The 22,887-nt window shown below is 39.7% G+C and overlaps 1 protein-coding gene across 5 annotated transcripts in view; it reads right to left on the minus strand.

Annotated features, from left to right (window-relative positions):
- Positions 1-8,689: 8,689 nt before the first annotated feature.
- LRAT (lecithin retinol acyltransferase) overlaps positions 8,690-22,887 on the minus strand; it is a 146,311-nt gene continuing 132,113 nt past the window's right edge. Inside the window, exons 1-3 of one of the 5 annotated variants that reach the window (XM_012448512.2) lie at positions 21,321-22,213; positions 12,343-12,504; positions 8,690-10,597 (exon numbers count right to left, since the gene is read on the minus strand). In XM_012448512.2, the coding sequence (XP_012303935.2) occupies positions 10,595-10,597; positions 12,343-12,504; positions 21,321-21,860 (705 nt within the window). In that variant the 5' untranslated portion in view covers positions 21,861-22,213 and the 3' untranslated portion in view covers positions 8,690-10,594. Of the gene's footprint in view, positions 10,598-12,120; positions 12,505-13,369; positions 17,491-21,320; positions 22,214-22,887 lie in introns of those variants that run through there. The other 4 variants (XM_012448510.2, XM_064383797.1, XR_001106838.2 and 1 more) reach the window with 4 other exon arrangements.

Consider the following 22,887-nt stretch of genomic DNA (forward strand, 5'->3'; position numbering starts at 1 on the left):
AAGGACAGTGTAAGGAGTCAGCAGCTGGCCATCAGCCAGTAGGGTCTTCCTATGTTTTAGTTATATAGCCCCAGTGCTCATGGAATGAATGGGGAAGAAGGGGCAACTCCAGGACCTGCCTCTATTGTTATCTGCTCTGCACCACAGCCAGCACAAGCCTAATGTAACCCTCTGGCTAGGTGCCCTTGCTAGTGCTGACATTTTTCTGCTTCTCAGTGTCAAAGTTGTATTCCACCCAGTATTATTTGAGGGAATGAAATTATATCACATGAGCTCTCCCCCAAATTTCTCCCATGATGATGTCCACCCTACTACATCTTGATTGCTGTTTTTTGCCGAAACATTTTCAGTCTTCTCAGGGTTTCTCACATTTTTAACAATAGATTTTTAGATCCTTTGAGGTCTGTCTTGAAATTATGACATCTCCAGGGTTTGGTCCTAGGAAACTGCTTGCTGCCAATGCCATCTAATGAGGAACCAGAAACCCTGAACTCAGTCATTAAACAAATACAGAAGTGGGAAGATAACTTTTTTGATATAATAAAAATAAACAATTCATAACCTAAAGGAAGATTAGCCCTCAGAGGTCCTCCACTCATACGCTTATTTTGTCATTTCTTGCTAATGGTACATATCAACCTGTAGGGCTAGACTCCAAGGCTTCCCTCTTTTTTTATCACTTCGTCTCCTTAGAGGAAGTTTAATGGAAGAAGTAAGTATAAATAGACTATAAATGGAACTTGGCTTCAATAGCCATCTTCTGCTATTCTTTCTTTGATTCCTCTTTTCCATCACGTAATTAGGGTGACCTGGAATATCAAAAAGCAGGCATGGTGGGGTCCAGGGGATGAAAGGCTGGTTATGGATTTGGGCTTGCAACTCTGGCCCCAACAAACTGACCTGGTGAACACAGGACAAACGTGGCAGCACTGGGTTTTCATTCTGTTATTGATTTTGACGATGTTTGAAGAAGTAAATGAAAAATGGCTAACTTTGAGAAAAGTGATCCTATTTTTCCCATTTGAGGTTTAAAATAATGTATTTCACAAAGTTTCTTTATCAGATGTTTTATCTTCTGGACAGAAACACATAAGGAAGATGAAACATTTAATAAAAGGAGAAAGGCACAGTGGCTTACACCTGTAATCCTAGCACTTTGGGAGGCCAAGGCAGGTAGATTACTTGAGGTCAGGAGTTCGAGACCATCCTGACCAACATGGTGAAACTCCATTTCTACTTAAAAAAATACAGTATTAGCCAGGTGTGGTGGCACATACCTGTCATCCCAGCTACTTGGGAGGCTGAGGCAGGAGAATCACTTGAACCCAGGAGGCAGAAATTGCAGTGAGCCAAGATCACACCACTGCACTCCAGCCTGGGCAACAAGAGTGAAACTCCATCTTAAAAAAATGAAAAGGAGAAAATACAAATCATAGATATCATTTATTGAGCATTTACTTTGTTAGACATTATACCAGAACTTTAAATACCTTATCTCATTTATTCTTCACTGCAATTCTATGAAAAGTGCTATTATTATCTCCATTTTACCTAGAAAGAAACTAAAGCTTAGAGAGTTTAGGTTTCTTTGTTTTGTTTCATTTTTGTTTCAACAATCAGTTTATTGACTTGTAGAATCTATCAACTTGGGTAAGCTGACAGACTCTATAAGGAATCTGGAAATACAGGTAAACAGCCAAATTGACTAAACTTATTTTGGAAATGTTGGATAATGAATGTGCTGAAGGATGCAGATGGATTATTTCCAAAATTTATAATGAGAATCCCATAGATCACCAACAGGCATCATCCTCTGAGCACCACAAATAACTTCTCATTCAAGTAACTGGTATTTCATTAGCATAATCATCACAGTTATGAATTGCCATAATGTTGAAAAACATATCTGAGAAGCTGGAACTTTATTTATAAAGTGATGTGTTGTGTGTATGTATACACATACTTATGTATGTTTGTCCATAGGTATATACATACATATATATAAAAATATAAAATGTCATGAAAACAATACAGTGAACACTTAATTGCTTTGTGTGTAGGACTGGTTTTTGTTTTCTTCCGCATGGGGCCAGTAGTCTTGAAGGACTTGGTAGGCCTATTGGACTCACACTATCCTGGTAGCAAGCTATGGAAGAGACACCAGAGGCAAAATAGCTACCATATTTGAGAAACCGTATTGTCACTGCAAAGCTGCTGCTCATTGCTTTGTGGTTCAGTCATATACCTAGACCTTTTAAAGTCATAGAAAAATTATCTGCCAAGTGTTTTTCCACAATTAAGAAACATTTTCTCTGGTAGCTAACAGAAGACTTCTCTTAACTATTTATTTATTCTGTAGACTTTGATGGACCATCGCCCACTATTTGTTATGGTACTAAATGTTGCAGAATACGAGTAAAGGTGTAATGTATACAATCCCTGTCTCTGGTCTGTCTCTAAGAAATAATTATAAAATTATTTATAGATCTTATATCTCATGGTAGTTTTTTCAGTATTTGATTGTGTCCAAGAATTGTCCTAGGTGACTATCGAAAATGCAGATTTTCAGAACCCTCACATATTTTAAATCAGGAGAAATAGCAAGTGGGATTAGGTCAGCTGCATATAAGAGACAATCTAAAATAACTTGAACTGCTTAAATAAGTTAGCAGCGTATTTCCTCTGGAGGAAGAAAGTGCAAGCTTGACCTAGTGGCACCACAGGACCCAAGGTTCTTTCTGTTTCAGCACCCTGTGTACCCGGCTTCCATGCACAGAGTCACCTCATAATCTGGAATGGCTTCTGGTCTCTAGCCATGGTGTCCACTCCCAGGCTAGCAGCAAGAGAAATGGGAGAAGAAAACTTTGTATCCTTTCCCTTTGAAGGAGACTTCCTGCAGTTTCTACACGGCATATCTCCTTTTATTTGATTGGTCAAAACTTTGTCACATGGAAAAGAAGGCCAAGTGGTTGGTTAATTCCATTTAAGTCAAGATCATCTTACTGAAGAGGAAAGGGACTCTGATGATGGGATAGCTAACTAGTAAGTGCCGGTGAATGTTGCCCCAGGAACCTGCAATTTTAACAAGTTTCCTGAGAAATTCTGATGCAAGTAGCTCATGGAATGCATATTAAGTAGTAGTACCATAGGACATCAGAATAAGGGGGAAATTATAATTGGCTGATGCTATGGTGGTTTTTTAAAGGATTTTTGATGGAAGCAATAAGCGCAAGGAAAATGTATTCTCATTTATAAAGAATATTGGAAAATTGAATATCAGTGTAAAGTTAAAATTTTAATTAGCTAAGTAATGCCTTATGTGTTATTATTTCCAAATATTTAGAAGAAACACTGAGCACACACAGGTACACACACAGATTGACTACAAGTGAATCTTTTAGGTGGAATCTTGAATGATGCAAAACCTCAGCTCCCTCCTCCTTTCCCTGACAAACTTTCTTGTTCCACAACTTTGACATAAAAAAACACTCTCTACTGCCCGTAGACTTTCTCTTCATAAACTCCTTGCTTTAAAAGAACCATCACATCCAGTTGCTGTAAGCTGAGCCAGTCTGGTCACTACTGGAATCTCCAAAAGTTCAGCAGCTGGGTCTTATCAGTCGAATAGAGTGAGTGGCCAGAGGGACTAACAGCCACCCCAGGGCTCATGGTGCCACCCAGAAACCACAGGGCCTAGATATGCTCCCCGAAGTTTGGCGGCAGGGGAAGGCCAAGCAGCTGCTTTGCATCTGAGAGCTCAATTGTGGTGGAGAAGCTAGAAGACAGAAGGATGTCTTTAATAAACACCAGCAGAAAGAAGTGATGTGTAGGTACAAGGAGGAATGGTAAGCCTAGAAATACTATTCAGAATATGAAGGAGGTGATACTACCTACAGCCTCTTGGTTAACATGGATTAAGAACAGCTATGTGCCAAGCCCACTGGAGGGCTCGACATACTTTAACCTTCACTATAATCCTGAGAGGTAAGTAGTATTACCCTCATTTAGACCAGAGAAAATTAAAACAGACAAGTTTCAGTGGATGTAATAACTTTCAATGGGGATCATTTTAATGGAGCAAGACAAAAAAGCTAGGCCTTTTTGTTTTATCACTTCCCCATGAAGACTGAATAGAATCATCGGAGAAAAATGAAATCATGGTGAGGAACTGCAAATAAATGTGATCATGTTTGTGAAACAACACAGAAAAATTAGAGTGTTGAATAAAAAACTTCCAGTTTGACTAGTTTATTCCCATTAAATCTAGAATAAGAAAATTATTCTGACAGTCTTCCATTAAATTAGATGGTAGACAAACAGAAGAACATGCAAGAGAGGAGCAGGGTTTTATTTTATTTTTTTAATGACTAGAGTAATGATGGAAACAGGTAATGTAGCCAACCTGAAAGCTCAGATGCTGAATTGATGGGGTGCCCACAAGCAGGCAGTAGAGCAAACACCCCAGAAAACTGGTGCTTTCAGAGCCAATCAAATTCACTTCATGTTGGTTCATGCCAAAATGGTTTTTTATATGATAGTCATCTGGACAACAGAAGAAATTTAGGAAGACAGAAAGGAAAATCCTTTCTACCTTAAACCCAGAGCCAGTCTTGATAGAGATTTCAAACTCTGGGATAAGATTGTAGAGATACGCAAAGGACTAAATAGGAAATTTACAATGCATGGAGATAACTGTGATGTTTATGCACACACGTAAGCCACAGCCTGAATAATATCACCACTAATACTGTCAGGCACAAGATTGAGAGAGCACACAGACCTACCCTCTGCATTCTGGTTGTGAGGAAGACTTGTTGTTTCTTCCAAACCAGAGCAGAGACAGGCACAGCGCCTGCTTTGTGCTCAGGTACTCAATATAAACTTGTTGCAGGGAGGAAGGTAGAAAGAAAAAAGAAAAAGAATGGATGGTTAGATGTTTGAATGTAAGTCTCCTGAGGGACTAGAAATGAAAGATCTTCTTTACCTTGATTGCCTGTCTATAGAAATTTTTAAAAAACAAAATGACTCTGGGGGACAGTGAAATTGTATTCAAACTTTATAATTTATGAGTGCTATATATACTGTGACTACTAGACACTACAAAACTCCTTTGAAAAGTGTATAATTTTGTTAAGGAGTAAGACAAACTACAAACAAGGCAAACTCATCAATTTCAAACTTTCAGCACAGAGGTGTTTTGGAGTGGCTTAGCCTCTTGAGCTCTGCCTCCCTCCACTGCCCATTTTATCTATGTATCATCTATAAGATGGGGTCTCATTGTGTCATCCAGGCTGGAGTGCAGTGGCACAATCATAGCTTTCTGCAGCCTTGGCTTCCCAGGCGGAAGTGATCCTCCCACCTCAGCCTCCTGGGTAACTGGGATTACAGGGGTGCACCACCACACCTGGATAACTTTTTAATTTTTTTAGAGACCAGATCTTGCTATGTTCCCCAGGCTGGTCTCAAACTCCTGGCCTCAAGTCATCCTCCTACCTCAGCCTTCGAAGTAGCTGAGATTACAGGAACCAGCCATTGTGCTCAGCCTCCCATCCCCCATTTTAGAATCCCCGGTAGAAGAAGGGTGCTGGGCCTGCATCTACCAATTGAGCCCCTGTCTGCAGAGGGCACTCAGTGTGGTCTTTGTTTTCCCACACTACTGCAGACATTCAGGCTGGCACTTGGTAGGTGCCTAGAGGGTCCATATGAAGCTGGGAGGAATGTCCTTATAAGAATAGACTGGACCACATGGGCTTTCAACAGGCACTGTCATGAACCATTTGCCCTGCCTGACTCCACTTTGCCTTTTAACATATTTCCCCTCTCCTAGGCTAATTTCTTCTTCAGGACAGAGGTGTTTTGGACACCTCAGGACAGTTCTCTGAGGGAGAACTGACAGTGGCCTCTCCCTTGACTTCTCAACAACATCAGCAAAGATTCCAGGGCTTGGTTTATAAGTGCTAAACATTCTGAAGGAGAACTATAGGAGGATTAAGGCCTCTCCACTCAGAAAATGGCCAAGACAGATTTCTGCTGAATCAACATGACATATATCACACATGTAAATTATATCCTTTGATTTGTAACCAGGTCTGTCATTGCAATAGGCCTGGAGGCCTTGAGAAGGATTGCACCATTCCCCACTGAAGAGCCAGGGTGGTTCATTTGCTACCACTGTATCCCAGCTTCTCAGCATGGGACCAGGTGAGTTTCAACACTATAATTTGGAACGCAGATTTTGTTGCCCATAAATGATTCTTCCTCATACACCTAAAAAGTAAATCTCAATTACCAAGATGCCCAGTTAAGAACCTACATGTGCATCTGTATGTATACCAACAAGATGCAGGGACACATCTATTATTGCAGGCTTTTGTTTTATCTCAATACCTGTTGTAACATTGTTTCACAAAAGGAAATTGCTTTGCAAACAGTTCACTATTGTCTGTTCATAATGGTGTCAGCTCATAAACCCCATACCGTCCTCATCAGGGACTGCTGAACATGAAATGTATGTGGTGTAACTGGGTGCAACTTGCATGGATACTGTCTTAGTGTGCTCAAGCTGCTATAAGAAAATACCCTAGACTGGATGACTTAAACAACAGACATTTATTTCTCATTATTCTGGAGTCTGAGAAGTCTAAGACCAAGGTGTTGGCAGATTCCATTCCTGGTGGATGCCCTCTTACTGGCTTACAGATGGCCACCTTCTCACTGTGTCCTCACATGGCAGGGAGAGAGAGAGAGGTCTCTGGTCTCTCTTCTTCTAAGGACACTAATACCATCATGGGACATCACCCTATGATGCCATCTAATGCTTATCACCTCCCAAAGGCCTCACCTCCAAATACCATCACTTTAAGGGTTAGGATTTCAGTATGTGAATTTAGGGAGTACACAGATATTCATCACATAACAGATACGTTAACAAATCTAAAACCGGACATTAATTGTGTCAGCTTAATTTCAGGCTCCAGGGGCAGACACTGCCATATTTTTCCATACTACTTCCCTAGGTGAAGATTTTAAAATCTTAAGAACTGTTGTATCATATTGAACTTTAAACTCCATAGCCAAAAAGCACAGGTGAGGACTAAAAATAAATGTGTTGCCTTCTCATTATGTCAAGTGGCCACTGGCTAAATGTATCAGTATGACCTTTGAAAGAAAGTAATGACTATATTTACTTGGTTTCCCTACAAGTAGGGCAGTGTGATATAATACAGAATTTTGAGTGAAAATACTGAGGTATGAGTCTTACTATAACATCACTGACTATAGGATCTTGAATAAAACAGTTAGTGTGTTTAGCCTCAATCTTCTTGTTTGTAAAATGAGAATCACAGTTACCTTGTTGGCTAAAATGGCTTATGAAAAGCTAAGTTACTTGATATTTATGGGCTCAGTTTCTTCTTTGCCTTATGGGGTGATAGTTATTAAATGAGCAAACTTATGTGAAAGTATGTTCTCAAATAATAAATCCTAAAATGTTATATATTTTCTGAAGCTGTTTTCCACTCAGATAATTATAACACTATGTCACAACATACCTTTTCCATGAGAGTGGAAACTTTTGTCCTTTACCGCTGTAGCCCCACTGCCAAGTTCAATGCCTAGCACATTATGGACAGTGAATACATGTGAATTGAATGAAAGGAGTGAAGGAACTGAATTACCTGTCATGGGAATAAGCTGGCTGCCTTGCCCCGCCATAAAAAACGTTAATGCTTTAAGGCTGTAAATGTGGAATGGTTGGTAATTGAACCCCTACAGATTCTCTGGGTTCTTGGAAGAACTCCCTGATTCTACCAGGTCTTTTCCATACCAGGCAAAATTTGTACAAGTTATTTGAGCCTGGCAAGGAAAAGAATCAAGCAAGCCAAAAAAAGAAAAAAAGGAGGGGGGCAGAAGGGATAAAAATTGACCTTTTTTACTTTTCTAAGAGTACGCCCTACTGTCTAGGTGGGAAGAAAACTTTGGGATCAAAGATTTTTCCTCCAAATAATCTACCGAAGTGTGGAATAAGAATCTTATCAGCTGGCGAGCTTACAAACAATACATCAGTATAGAATCCCCAGAGCAGAACAGGGAATAAGTGTCAGGAAAATCAGATTTTTGCTCTGGTTCTATTACAAAATTTCCTGGGGGCCTATGTTATCATAGGTCTCTAACTTGCATATAAAGAGAAGGGATTAGATTGGCTCTGGCCTTAGCCTCTCTAGCCTTACCATCCAGGAGCTCTGAATGTGTTCTCATCTCTGATTCAGTAGACTATCATAGCAACAGTTGCCATGGCCATCCATTTCTGACTGATAATTACTGGAGTTCAGGAGTGTTCATGATCAAAAGACTCACCCCTACATTTGGGCATCCATGGCTCCTCCAGAAACTTATGATCTCATTCTCTGCTGTTATGAATGATATTCAACATTGGTCATCGTAACTACAAGAAAGCATTGCCATTTTACTGCACTTTGACCATAAATCAGCTTTGCAAGGATGTGGTGACATTCCATACTTTAATTATGTCACTTAAATAAAGCTTTCATGCTCTGGTCTCTTGTAGAGTGCTTACTCTGCATGTTGGATCTGTTCACGTGGCATGGAAAAGTCCAGAAGAGCAGGTAAGTCCTCCAGAGCTAAGACACCTGAGCCTAGACACTATGGGAACATGAGCACAAAGTTTTTTTTAATTGGAAAAAAAATAAAGACCAAGTTCTGAAAATGAAAGTTGATTCATCTTTCTGTAAGTAAGAAAATAAATATAAAATAATAATAAAACATAAAGAGGAAATCAGCAAGTTAACAAATTTGATATAATTAATTACACTGTAAGAGGATAAACTTCCAAAGTCTCATGTGAAGCCATGATGACAATACTTTCACTTATGCCCATTCAAACCACACAGTACTCTAAAATAGTGACTGAAACTTTTATTTCTGTCCTGTTAGAAGAAAAAGACTGCCACTAATCTATCCCATTCATTCCCACTTTCTAGTACAAATAGAAGAATGGACTTACTTTTGCAGGGTAAGTTTGAGTTTGAAAACCAAGTAAAAAACCATATTTTGAGAATCACTGCTCCAAAAGAAAGTCTGTTTTTCCACCTCAGAAGTCCAGAAATCCTACAGCTGAGGTGCATCAAGAATAAATTCAAAAAGAACATTGTTTTCAAATATCTCGTAAGAGGGAGGATTCCCATTGCACTGGCTTGCAGGGTGGTCAGGAGAAGGAGCACTAGCAAAGTGGAGAAATCTGGCTGAGCCATGGTGATGCACCAGTTGCTGCTGCAGCTGTGAGAGGAGCCCTGACGGTTGCCTGCTGCTTCACTTCACAGAGGAGTTGCCCTTCAGACATACTGAGGTGTTGCAAATCCACTTCCTTCAATCTCACTTTCAGATTTTCTCCCATCTTGATTTACTCCTTAAATGCCTTTATATTTTTTAATGTAAAGTTTGTTGTCACCTCAACTTCCCATCCAGAAAAACTGCATGTAGTGTGAAATAAATTTACCATGGTTAAATTCCCTGGCAGTCATTTGTCTGACTTGTCAGAGGTGAAGTGGATAAAGATGTGTGTGGAGATGCAATGTGTGAAGAAGAGAATTAGGGGCATGGGGGGATTGAAGAAGAAATAAATCTTGATGTTCATGAAGCATGTAGCAATTGCTACCTTTTTGGTTTCTACCCAGCAGTGAGACACCTGGTCAGATCAGGTGTGTCTGGACCAACATAAAGCTTAAAAATCTCTGTTGCTTCTGCCTGAACAGATTCTTGGGGGCAGCTACTGCTGAGCCAGGCTTAGCAGACAAGTGTTGTTTATCTGATAAATTTTAGAATTTGGGCTCATTGTTGGGCTCAACACAAACAAGAAGGTTTTCTCGGGAATACTAACACATTCTTCTTCAAAGGACAGGTGATTCAAGTACCAGATAAAGTGGTCTCAATATGCTACATGAATTGGGTTAGCATAGGACAAAGGGCTAGGAAGCTATTACTTTGTCCAATTGTCATTGGATCTGTTAGCCACTTGAGCCACCTGGATTTATTTAACCTTCAATTATATTTTTTAATGAGTAATTTAATTGTAAAGAATCTGAAGTATTTATGAGGTCATGCTGCTCAAAAGTTTCCAAAAGAGTTTGAGTCTTGCACTGTGTCTTGATCTCTCTGTTTTATCATTCTGTGAAAGGGAAGGAATGGTAATGGACTTTCTTCAACAGATTGTTTGAATGAGAGCCCAAGAATCAAGAGTCCTATGCAGTGCGGTTTTAATTTCTACTCTTTCCCAATCCTCTGAGCCTATTTAGACTCTGAATTTGAATATGTGTTCCTTTAAAATAATCCAGTCGAAATGGGAATGCTCATTGATTTGACTGAAGGTCTGATAGTAATTAGTCTTGGGGAAAAAAGTACAATTGTGATAATGTCACAAAAAAGAGTGTTTGTCCCTCAGAAAATAATTACAAAAATTAACGTGTGACAGGTTACGGCACATTTTGTTCTAAAGCATGCTGAAGTAGTAGGAGATACCAGATGTTATACTGCTTTCGGAGTCTTTGGCCTTTATCTGTTTCTTCCTTCTCCCATCAAACTACTGCAAAGAGAAGTTCATCGTCATTTTCCATTTACATCTCAACCCACGACCTGCCTTCCCCCCACAACATCCCTAACACTCCCATACTTAGTTAGTGGAACGCCTATTAATCAAGGTCACTCACAGTCTCCTTGTTGCCAAATCCGGTGTAGGCACTAATTGGATCTTATCTCACTTCTGTATGTTGGTGCTGTTCACATTCATCCCTTTAAAAGCTCTCTCCTCCTTGACTTCCTCATACAGTCTCTCCCGTATGAGATCTGCTCTAACTTTTTGTACCATTATTTTGCAGTCTCCTTCTGGAACTATTCTTCCTTTCCCTTGTATGTGACCCTAGTTTTTCATGCTTACCCACCCCCCACAAAAAAAAAAAAAGTTTTTCATAAACTTCCCCAGGATGGTCTAGCTCACTCACATCCTTGGCCTGAACCACCACTGTTATAACTCCCAAATACATTTCTATCCCTGAACTCTGTCTTATGAGACTCCAATTTCCAATTACCTACCTGTGAGAACTGTGAGACCCTGGGCTACTCACACTTCATAGATCCAAACCCAGATTCATACTTCTCCCAAGTCTCATTTTTAAAAAATTCCCCATTTTTTTTTTTTAGCCATGATGCCACAACACAGTCAGTCACACTAATCCCTGCTTTGGCCTATTATCCCTCAGATACATTTTTTGCCTTGCTCAACAGGCTGGTTTTCAGGCTGTCCTGTTAGTTGTTTCTGCATTGGCTGGCCAATGTGAAGTCCTCCCAGGAGACTGGAGAGAGAGGAAAGGAGAAGACAGGGCATCTCTCTTACGCACACACACCACCAGACAGTACCTAGAATGGTTTTTGTTTCCTTGATTGGACCCTGTGTGAAACACTCCATCTTTCACACCCCTCAAATCAATCCATTCTCTCCCTTCCATATCCACTGCCACTGACTTCCGTCTAGTCTTCATCATTCCTCTTCTGCATCTTGGTAATAGACTTCATATTCTTTAATTTACATCTCCTCATCCAATCCTTTCTCTATATTGCTACAGAATAAGCTCTCTAAAGTGATCATCAGATATTACTCTCCCATTTAAACTAAAGCAGACAGCCATCCTCCAAGCAGTATCGGTTATGAATAGCTCCTTAAGAATAGAGTAGATCTCCATGCCTGGGAGCACCTGGTCATGCAATTTGGGAACAAGTGATTAGCCCAAGGATGTCATCTTTTGGAGGTACCTGACATAAAGGCCATGAGGGGAACCACTGGCCCATGCAGTAGCCTGACTAGAGAACTGTTTACTGTGACCACAAATATTGCAAAGTGACTAGTCAGCTTGCTTAGATCCCTTTGCAATTTTAAATGAAAGACAGCAACCAGGTAGAGTGGAGCAGAAGCTAAAAGTAACAGGGTAGAAATGTAATGGACACCACAAGTCTGAAGAATCAATTGCACTATGAGTGACAGTAGGTGGGCCACCAGGTGAGTAACCATCCCAAGCTCAATGGGAACAAATAGCTGCACCAGAATCTAGACTCAAGAAGATGATACCACTAGAGCTGTTTGGGGACACAGAACAGTTGTGAGCTAAACAGATAGCAGTGACCATCTGCTGAGTGCTGAAGTGATTTCTGTACTTTGCAATTCTCCATGTAACCTTAAATGAAATGCCATCCGAAAAGAGTGTTTCTTTTCCTTACAAACCAACTATCTACCTCTTCTTCATGTGTTTCACAAAATCACATGCTCCTAATACTCACCAGAGCCAGTTGAAAAGTTTGGGAAATGCTTGCTTTCCACTCCAAAATTTCACAATGCGAAGCCCTCTTGTGAACTTGCCTCCTGTCTCCAGCATCATCTGAGTCAGACTTGTTCTTCTGCAAAGGAATGGTGAGTTCTTGTGGCAGGACTGGCACTTTTCTCTCAAAAGAACAATATAATCTTAAGTGATTGTTCTTAACGCCCTGTTGTAACCCAACTGCGATAGGTTCTTCTGACTCCCTGCAGGAACTGGAACCCACATATGCAGAAGTTGGTCCTCCCTAAATAAGCAGGTTTCACATCCTAGGAGTACTTTTATTTTCTATCCACATTTGGTTGAAAAATTTTTCATGTAAGTGGACCCACCCAGTTAAAACCTATGTTTTCACTTGGCCTGGTGGCTCACACCTATAATCCCAATGCTTTTGGAGGCTTAGGTGAGAGGGTCAGTTAAAGTCAGGAGTTCAAGACCAGCCAGGCAACATAGACCTCCCTCACCTCCTTCTCTGCAAAAAATTTTAAAATTAGCTGGGCATTGTGGCATGCATCTGTAGTCCCAGCTACTTGGGAGGCTGAGGTAGGAGGATCGCTTGAGTCCAGGAGTTTGAAGTTACAATGAGCTAGGATTGTGTTCCTACACTGCAGCCTGCAAGACAAAGAGAGATCCTGTCTCAAAAAAAAAAAGAGAGAAAAACTTGTTTTGTCCAAAGGTTAACTGTATAGAGTTCATACTATGACTAATTATTTGTTGTCATTGTTACTTAATTTTGTGGAATGGAGAAGGGATATGTTATTTAACATTACACAGAACCTATTCCTACATAATCAAGGTAGGCTTCAAGATACAGACAACATAGATCGTATCAGTCTGAAGACAGAGCCACATAAAGTTTTAACTTCAAATGCATACAGCTATGTTTGGTAATCTGTAAAGGAAACTTGGAGAGGCAAAACTCTTCAGACTACCATGCTGAAAAATAAAGTTTGTAATCTACATTTATGTATTTAAAATTCAAAGACAAGAGAGTATGTAAAATTGACTTTATTTGACATGCATGTATACCAAATATAAAATTAGCTTAGCTGACAGATCTAGGTTGTTTAAAACGCTAAATAGATCATACAAAACAAAGATTGGCAACCATTTCTTATATGCTTCTCATCTACAATGAAGGACTTTTGTCATTGCCATAACTTGATATTGCTGGAAAACACTTTTGATATTTAACAGTATGAAGTAGAAAATGGAAAAACAAGAAACATATATATACTGAAAAAAAAAAAACTTAAACAACAAATCCATACATACTTGCTTGTCCTTAGAAAGAAACATATCTAACAGAGCAAAAATCATGAGTATCCAATATACACATAGACATCAAGTTAATCTATTATGCAAGAACCCACTTTCTGGCAGGAAAGAAAAGTGAATGATTCGTCCTTAACACTCTGTCAAGAGTTATGCATGAGTCAAATAAAAGGATTTTGCTAAAGTCAGTTGACTCTTCCTTAACATGTTTGCTCTCTACTCTCACAAATACAGACCCTTTTTTTTTAGAGATTGAGCACCTTAGCTAGTCCTTTAAATGAGTCCCTTTGTCCTCCGTACTTTTGGGATTTATCTTTCTGAACCCCAAATCTTGATTGCCTGTTCAAAAGTCGAAACTTCTTGATCTACACAAGACTTGTACCTGACCATTGCTTTCCTTTTTGACATCGTTGCTCACCACTCTTGCTCTGCTCTGGCCCCTGAAGCACTTGCACTTGCCTGAATGCCCTGTGCAGTTCCATGTTTTCAAGTCAACAACTAGTAGGGTACCTCACAGCTATGTGCCAGGCATGTTGTAGGCAATTTTCATGCATTTGCTCATGCTATTTCTAGTGCATGGAATGTCTTGCCTGAAATCTGTTTCTTGGAAAATATCACCCAAGTCTTGGTACATGGTTTGTATAAATTTGGCCTTATCAGTTAAAATCAACCGTTTCACTTTCTGTGCCTTCAGTCAGCTTTATGCAAATGTCAACTGCAGAGAGTCCTAATACAATTATGTCTACTAGGCCATAAACTTTGAGAAATGATCCATGCTTCATTCATCATTTCATCCCTAACACAGGCCTAGTATCTGACACTTACATTAATTCATCTTAGCCCCAGTTAGTCCTATTCTGCCTTCATCTATGACAAAGAATAAAATAAGCAAGAAAAAAACTTCATCAGACACTACTAAGTTATCATTTCAGAAGTTAGAATAGAAATACAGAAATATAAGGGACTTGCAGGAGCAGAAGGATGAATCTTAACTGATGAAGCTCAGAGAAATTCGAGAAATGCCTTAAGTTAAGAGACACATTAATGGCTCAGGGTTTCTTTTATAACTGTGATCAGGAAGATGTGCTTTTCTTTCTACCTTGTTAACAACTAATCAAACAGCACAACAAAACAAAGACTCCTTTTCTCCCAAGAAGTTCAACAGTTCTAGCGCTGTAGAACATTTCACAAATAAAACCATCCTTCTAGTTTCCTCTTCCCATAAACAGTTGAACACATCAGTGTGATAAGATCACCCTACACTATTTCTTGGCTTAATGCTAACATTGCCTCCTGCATATAGAATTCTCTTACCCTTCTGGCAGATTTAATTGCTGCTGCTTCTGTATTCCCACAGCACTGTATATACTCTATTATAGCTACTATATGAATAATAATATTAACTCTGGACCATAAAATTGCAACTGGTCAATGCCTGGCATATAATCAGCATTCAAATGAACAATGAATTGAATCTTGCTTTAATGAAATAAGACCAATTATGTCAATTCCAATCTTAAGAACATCCTTGGCTTTAATAAGCGGTCTTTATCTTTAAACACAGATTTAATTTCAGACAGTGGTTTTTGCTGCCTGTAGTAACTAAAGTTTGCAAAAATTATTTGAGGATACCATATTTTTAAGAAATGAGGCCGGGCGCAGTGGCTCACGCTTGTAATCCCAGCACTTTGGGAGGCCGAGGTGGGCGGATCACGAGGTCAAGAGATCCAGACCATCCTGGCCAACATGGTGAAACCCCATCATCTCTACTAAAAATACAGAAAATTAGGTGGGCGTGGTAGCGCACGCCTGTAGTCCCAGCTACTCGTGAGACTGAGGCAGGAGAATTTCTTGAACCCGGGAGGCGGAGATTGCAGTGAACCGAGGTCGCGCCACTGCACTCCAGCCTGGTGCCTGGTGACAGAGTGAGACTCCGTCTCAAAAAAAAAAAAGAAAAAAAAAGAAAAAAGAAAAAGAAATGAATTTACTTAAACTATTCGTACAAGGGTAATATACAGCAAGTGAAAACCCACTAACACAGTAGTTCTCATAGTGGTTGCTTTTATGTATGCATACTTAAGATAATTTTAAGTGGTTGGAATAGGTACAGAGAACACCTGTATTCTGTGGTGGTGCCATATAATGTTATAATTATTTTAAAGACTTAAATCATTCAACATTTAATTTGAAAAATTAAACATTAAGTTTGTTGTGGGCAAATTAGTGGTGATAAAACATTAGTTAATCTAAGATCTGCTCTTAAAATTTATTCTGATTGAATCATTGATTGGCCCCACCTTCCCCACCATATTCAGTCATAATATGATTTGTTATTTTATGGTTCTTGACAGTTGAGAAAACAATTTTAATACTTGAAATGCAAATCTAGCTGTGGCTTCATTTTAAGAATTTGGTAATTTTGCAAAAGTGCTTGAATGCTTGTTTTAAGATTGCTATATCTCAACTCTTATAAGAGCTTCAGCAAAATCAATCTATATGACTGGCAGTACTAAGCTACTTTAAAATTATTTTTAATAATTTTTTTTGGGTTCTGCTTGTTTGGGTTTTATAAACTGCTGTGGCATCCTTCTTTTAAGGATATAAACTATAATTAGAAATGATATGGAGAAAAGTGACTAGTAAACAAATCTGAAGGTTTTTAAAAGTTTCACAGTACATTAGTAAATGCTTTAAAAGACAACCCATCCAATATCATAGATGCAAGTTAATACTACAAATTCAAAGATATAAGAAAATAGATTGGACTTACTTTTACAATCACCTCTACAGATGCTCTTTAATAACCACACTAGTATGATGATGATAAAGCAATCAAGAACAATTCATCTCTCAGTATGTGTATGACTATGTGCATATTTATTTCACACACACACATGCCAAATACCCACATAACTTCAATCCTATATCCATTTACTTCTCAGAGTGATTTAAAGTAACCACAGTGACACATAAAAGGAAAAAAAATAATGAATTCCAGGCTTCCTAGTAAGTAAAACCAAATCAATGTTCAAGTGATACTATAGTCACTATTTTTACAGGAAAACACAGATTTCTATACTTTCTGGTCAGTTACTTTATCATTAAAGTACTATTTGTCAATATTGATTTCACCTAATGAAAATGAAACACTCGACTTATTCAAGATTATATACACTACATGAAAAAAGTAGATTTTGAGCTTAGTTTTTGACCAGTCATCAAACATGTTTTCATTTGAATGAGGAAAATACTTGCAGTTTAATTTAAGTTTATCCTTTTTTTTCAATGAAACAAAGTAAATTTACAAAAAAGGTATTGGTCTCAATATAGTCTTCCAGTCTTCAAATTCAGCCTAACAGTACAACAATTACAAGAGGAAAAAAATAACACAATCTCTGTGGCTATCATCTTTGGGGCTGGTTTTCTCATATTGCTGAATTCTACCACAACCTGTTGTGTTTCCAAGGTTTGAATGGTGCTTTAAATCTGAACTGCCTGAGAAGATTCAGAAAGCCTTTGTTCTTGGGCTTACACAGTAAGCACTTTGCGTGATTCCTAATCACATTTTTATCCAGAACACAGTGTTACAGGTCACATTTTTCTCGATAATGCTTATACTGATTGATGCTCTATAAATAGAAAATATTTACACACAGAATACACACACTGACATGGGGGTATGAAGTTAGCCAGCCATCCATAGGAAGAATGGAATAAAAATTGCAGGAAGGGTAGTGTATGATACCAAGCCCGTACAGACTATAGATGCCAATCCCAAGACTGCTGAAGCAAGAACACTTCTCTGATCACGAATAATTATCTTCACAGTCTCACAAAACTGGAAAATAAAATTTAAGAAAATTAGGAAAGGTGACTAAACCCAAGAAGAATCACATATATCAAATAGTAAGCCAGTTTTCCCAGCTATTTTCTGTCTACCAGAAGAACTAGAAATTCTCTTATGAGTTACAAAAAAATTTACAACGTTGAGAGTCCAGTTCTGATTCTATACCCTATGGTAGCAGAAATGATCCTTTCAGCAACTAAATTAATAATGGCAGTTGCCTATGTAAATACGGCATTTACAGAAAACTATAGAAAGTATAAGCACATAGTTATTCAGGACTAAAGGTTAAAACAACATCAAATTGCTTATCAATAACAATAGCATATTCTGAAATTAGATGAGAAAAGAGGTCTCTAATCGAGTAAAAATAATAGAACTTAGCAGATTAAAGGTAGATTCAATTCCTCCAATTTGCCATTCTAAAATCTAATGATACCAATGATAACTTTTTATAAGTCTCAAAATCTACAAGCATAGGAAGTCTAATTGTAATGTCAAATCCCATTCCCTGAGTAAATACATTAAATTCATCATTGATTTTGTGATACGTAACTGGCTGCTGGAAATAAAAACAACTATTGTCCTTACCCCTGAGGAATGCATCCTTCTAATATGTGTAATGTTTTCCTTAAAGAAATAGTTTTACTTAGAAGTGACAGCCTATGTCTGAGTCCTGGCTCCAACTCTTCTTATTGGCTATGTCACCTCAAGTAAGTCATTTAACCTATCCAGGCTACCCTCTTCTACTCCTCCATGAGAACACTCAAATTGTTCTGAGGATCAACTGAGATGTTTCATGCACAAGTACCCTGTATTTTTCTACGTGCCATATAATCATAATTTATTACAATGATTATTATTACTACTGTATTTGTTGACAATTATCTCTACCACATTGCTGTTGATGCCAGAATGCAGTGATTGTCATTTCTATATGGGTTTTGCTATTCATACTAATTTTAAGCTCTTTTTCTAGACATGGCATTGTATATGTTTTTAGGGTTTTCTACAGTGGCTAACATGGTACTGGCAGCTAGGTTTCCAAATTTTTCAGGGATAGAATGAACAAGTTCAATGTGTTTCAATAAGCCATCTTGACAGTATGGTTGTCTCTATCGATACTTTTACACAATTACCTAAACAAGTGTGAAATATTCTTTTATCTAGATGTTGGTCTGTTTTTCTATCAAACATACTATATTTGTCTCTTTTTAATAAACTAGCAAGGCATTGAGAAGTATACTATTTTAAGGTGGTGAAGATCAAATTGAAGTTATCAGGACAGGGAGAAATGGAGGTTGACAAATAATGGAGGATATATATTTTGGTACATGAGTAAGTTGTAAATACAGTTATCCTTATTTTATCTTTTCCTTGATAATTTATAAGTCAATCAGAATCATTGTGGGCTGTATTTCCCACAAAAGCAGATTTTTCAAGGAGCATCTCATGTCTAATACCCTGTTCCTGTTCACTTGGTCAGCAGACCATCAGGCATCTTTAGTGCTCAACAGTAGGACATTTCTCGAAGGGGTCAAGAAGTCTGTAGGAATACTTTTGTGAGCACTCAATCCATACAGATTAAAAGGGTCATTTGCAATCATTTTTGGCAAAAAAAGAGTAGTATTAACAAAGTAAAAAAAAAACATAGTAGAAAGAGCATAAGGAATAGTAATAGCCATTAACCAAAGGAATTTTTAGTTTACAAAATACTGATTGTCAACAGCTATATAAAAAAATCCCATAATTTTATGACTTCTAACTTGTAAAAAAGAGTATTACCACAAAGAAGTAAATGTTCTTTTCCAGTTCATTCATTTGCAAACTAATTGCAGTGTTTTCCTTAGGGATAGTGTGTTCTTAAGAGTTTTTATTAACTCAAGTAAGAGGCAACCTTGCATCTTTCATGTCAATAATAGTTGCATATATGGAGAACTCAACAATCAGACCCAGAATTAAATAATTTCTTACGTTTCTAAAAAGTAGAAACCAGTCCTTCCTTCAGTGTTAATGACCTACTTCTCTCTGCGCATGTTCAAAAACAGTTTGTAGGATTAGGAAATTTGGGATGAAAACTTTTTTCCCCCGGGAAATCTACTCTGTGGCCAAATTGTTTGTTAGACCATTCAAAGTGAAGACAAAACTCAGTTTCACAAGAGGTGCTATGCAGCAATAGCAATTAAAACACTTCTCTACTTCTGTAAACCCTGACAAAGTTTCCAAAGATGAAAAACTACTCCAACTAGTTATTTATGCAGATTAAATATTTTACTACCTTACAAAAGCACTAGTTACTGTTTTTCTGTAGAAATATATAATGGAGTGCTATATGTGTTCCATGAAAGGGTAACTCCTAATTACTGGATAGAAATACTGTTTTTCCTTAGAGAAATGATTTGCTTGGTTCCTAAGTAAATCTGACGTGTTTCCTTTTGTACACTTTGGGAGCCAGTGTTTGTAAATGTGGTGGAGTTCATTTCTAAACAGGCCTGGACTAGAGCTGTGATTCTTGAATCGCTGCACAGTGCTCTAACTATATTTTTATTTTACTTGGAAAAGAATTCCTAGATGGAGTCTTTTGTGGCTCTATAAAATCTACAAGGAGTTTCATACACTGATCTATAAAAGCAAAATACTTCCATGCTCTCCCATAGAGGATAAGATATTCCCAAATGGGTCAAAAAAATTAACCAAGATGTGGAGCAATTAAAAATGGGTTACATGAAAAAAAAATGGACTCAGATTTTTCTGGTCTGCAAAATATCTAAACATGAAGACTAACACTAAAGCTCATTATGTTATTGCCCAGGTTCCCACTACAAACAGCGAACATTAACAATAGCTTCTTTAGCAAGTGCAATGAAGGCTAAGAGAGTTTCCAATTGTAAATGAAGTTGTAGGCTTAAAATATTAACTATCTTTTAAAGTTAAGAGGTTTTAAAAGGAAATAAAAATCCATTTCCCCTTTGCATTTGTGGCTAATTTAATAATATTCAATTCTAATACTGTTTTTCAAATTACTCATAAAAATTACCTTCCAACATTTAACATCTCTTCTTGAAAACTAATTGTATTGATCTCTGGGGAACTCATAAACAATCTAATCTACCTTGAGGGCTAATGGGTAAAGGATGCTTAACAATGAGGAAGTCTAGATGGGGATTAAAGCCAACCCAGAAAGAAATCAGAATACCAAGGAAAAGACCACTCTGAAGCACCAATACAAGAACAAGGGACCTACCAGGGAGGCCCTCTTACTAGGAATTTTGATAGCTTATAGCAAACAATGAAAAATCCCTCTATGCAGCTTACAGAGGGAGAAAACTGCATGCTTCCTTATTTTAAAGGCACACACTTTGTTTATAGTGTTAAGGATTAAATATAAACTCTGGATATCTTCCTTTCAAGTGAAATTCTTGGTTAAAGTTGCAAGCAGCAATGACTGATTTCTTGTATCCTCCGCCCCCACTTGCCCTTGTCATTTGAACTACATTGTGGGTGGACACCCTGATGACTTCTGCAGCAATACTGAGCAGCTCTGGAATCTATGGAAGCGGCCCTGCGTTGTCACACCCTTTCTCTGTGCATTTCGAGAATCCTACAAGGGACATTGCCATTTGTTTATTTACTTAGCCTACCTTAGGAACACCAGAACTTTCCTTACTTAATCTAGAACTTTAAGAATGGAATGGGAGTCGGCGGCGGGGGAGGGGGGGGGGTTCGTCAAGGTAGAAGATCCCTACTCGCGGGGAAAAGAAAACATCAGGGATGGGAGGGGACATCCCCGCTAAGCCCACTTCCCTAGGGGTCACAGGTCATACCTTGTCGGACTGGGGACTGATCGGGGTACCATATCTGCAGTAGGTCACGAAGTGCTCACAGTTGTTCCACAGCAGGCTGTAGGGAGTTAAGCCCAGCAGCTTCTCAGCCCTCCGGGCCACCTCCTCGTTGAGCAGTGCCTTCTTCTGGAGGGATTGGTCCAGGTGATTGACCAAGATGTTAGCTCCGTAGGCGAAATCCTCCACTGTGTCCACGCGGATGCTGGCCACTTTGACAATGACGCCCAGGATGAGACGTTTGTTGGAGACCACCTTCTGCGTGCGCCCCTTGTCATCGGTCAGGGCCAACAGGATGTCGGGCATCATGTGGGCAACACGGTTGTCGCCTAGATAGATGCCATAGTGGGTCAGGTGGGTCCGGGGCACCTCCAGCACGTCGCCTCGGTGGAAAGAGCTGGTTTCATATAAACTGTTCCTCCCTTTGTCTTCGCCCGCGGCGCCCGAACTGAAGAATGTGAAGTTGGAGATGAGGAGCAGCTTCTCCAGCAGTAGAGACACCACCTCCAGCATGGGATTCTTCATCCTGCAGGGAAGAGGGAGTCTTGGAGAGGTGCCGGTGCGGCTCTGGCAAGGGCAGGGCTGGGCAAGGTAAGCTCGCCGAACAGGGGCTCTGCGCTGCTGCTCACCTGCAGGCCAGGTGAGGTACGGCGCAAATTACGGCTGCTGCGGAGGAGAGGACAGCAGAGGAGGAGGACAGCGAGGCCTGGCGACTGGCTCAGCCAAGCCACAATGGGGTATGAGTAGGATAAGGAACTGGCGGCTGACGGCGGGGACAGTGAGACCAGTGCTACAAGGAGCCGGAGAAGAGGCGCACCTGGGGGCAGTGCCGGGGCGCAGGGCCGTGCGCGGTGCTAGGAAGTGCAGGCTTTACTGAGACTTTTTATGGCCGTCGAGGGGGCGGAGCCGAAGGCCGTCACACACCCGGAAAGCTCACTGATTGGGCGCCGCCGGCGCGCAGCGCTCTCGGCGGGGAGGGCGCTGGATCGTGGTTTCTTCTTTCTTTTCCTTTTTTCTTTTTTTTTTTTTTGAGACAGAGTCCCGCTCTGTCGCCCAGGCTTGAAGTGCAGTGGCGCGATCTCGGCTCACGGCAACCTCCGCCTCCCTGGTTCAAAGGATTCTCCTGCCTCAGTCTCCCGGGTAGCTGCGATTACAGGCGCGCAGCACCACACCCCGCTAATTTTTGTATTTTTAGTAGAGACGGGGCTTCACCGTGACCTCGTGATCCTACCGCCTCGGCCTCCCAAAGTGCTGGGATTACAAGAGTGAGCCACCGCGTTCGGCCCGTGGTTTCTTTGGAAGGGGGCGGGCTGACTCCCAGCTCCAGGGTTCTGCACAGTGATTCTTTACCGCCGCGGGATCTCAGTTGCACTACTGGCCATTAAGCGGCCTATTTAGGGAAGTAGAGTCCCAAGTTGTGGCAGCACGAAAGGTCCTGCACCTGTCGGGACTGGAGCGCGTTCTTGGCGCTTCAGGGACGTCTTTGGTGGAAAGTCCTTTTGGGCGAGATTTCTGAGTTGGACCACCACCCTCTATAGGATGGTTATTCGGG

The sequence above is a fragment of the Aotus nancymaae genome, unplaced genomic scaffold (genome assembly GCF_030222135.1).
Source record: "Aotus nancymaae isolate 86718 unplaced genomic scaffold, 86718_ANA_hifiasm-v0.15.2.pri h1tg000033l, whole genome shotgun sequence".
Taxonomy (NCBI): Eukaryota; Metazoa; Chordata; class Mammalia; order Primates; family Aotidae; genus Aotus; species Aotus nancymaae.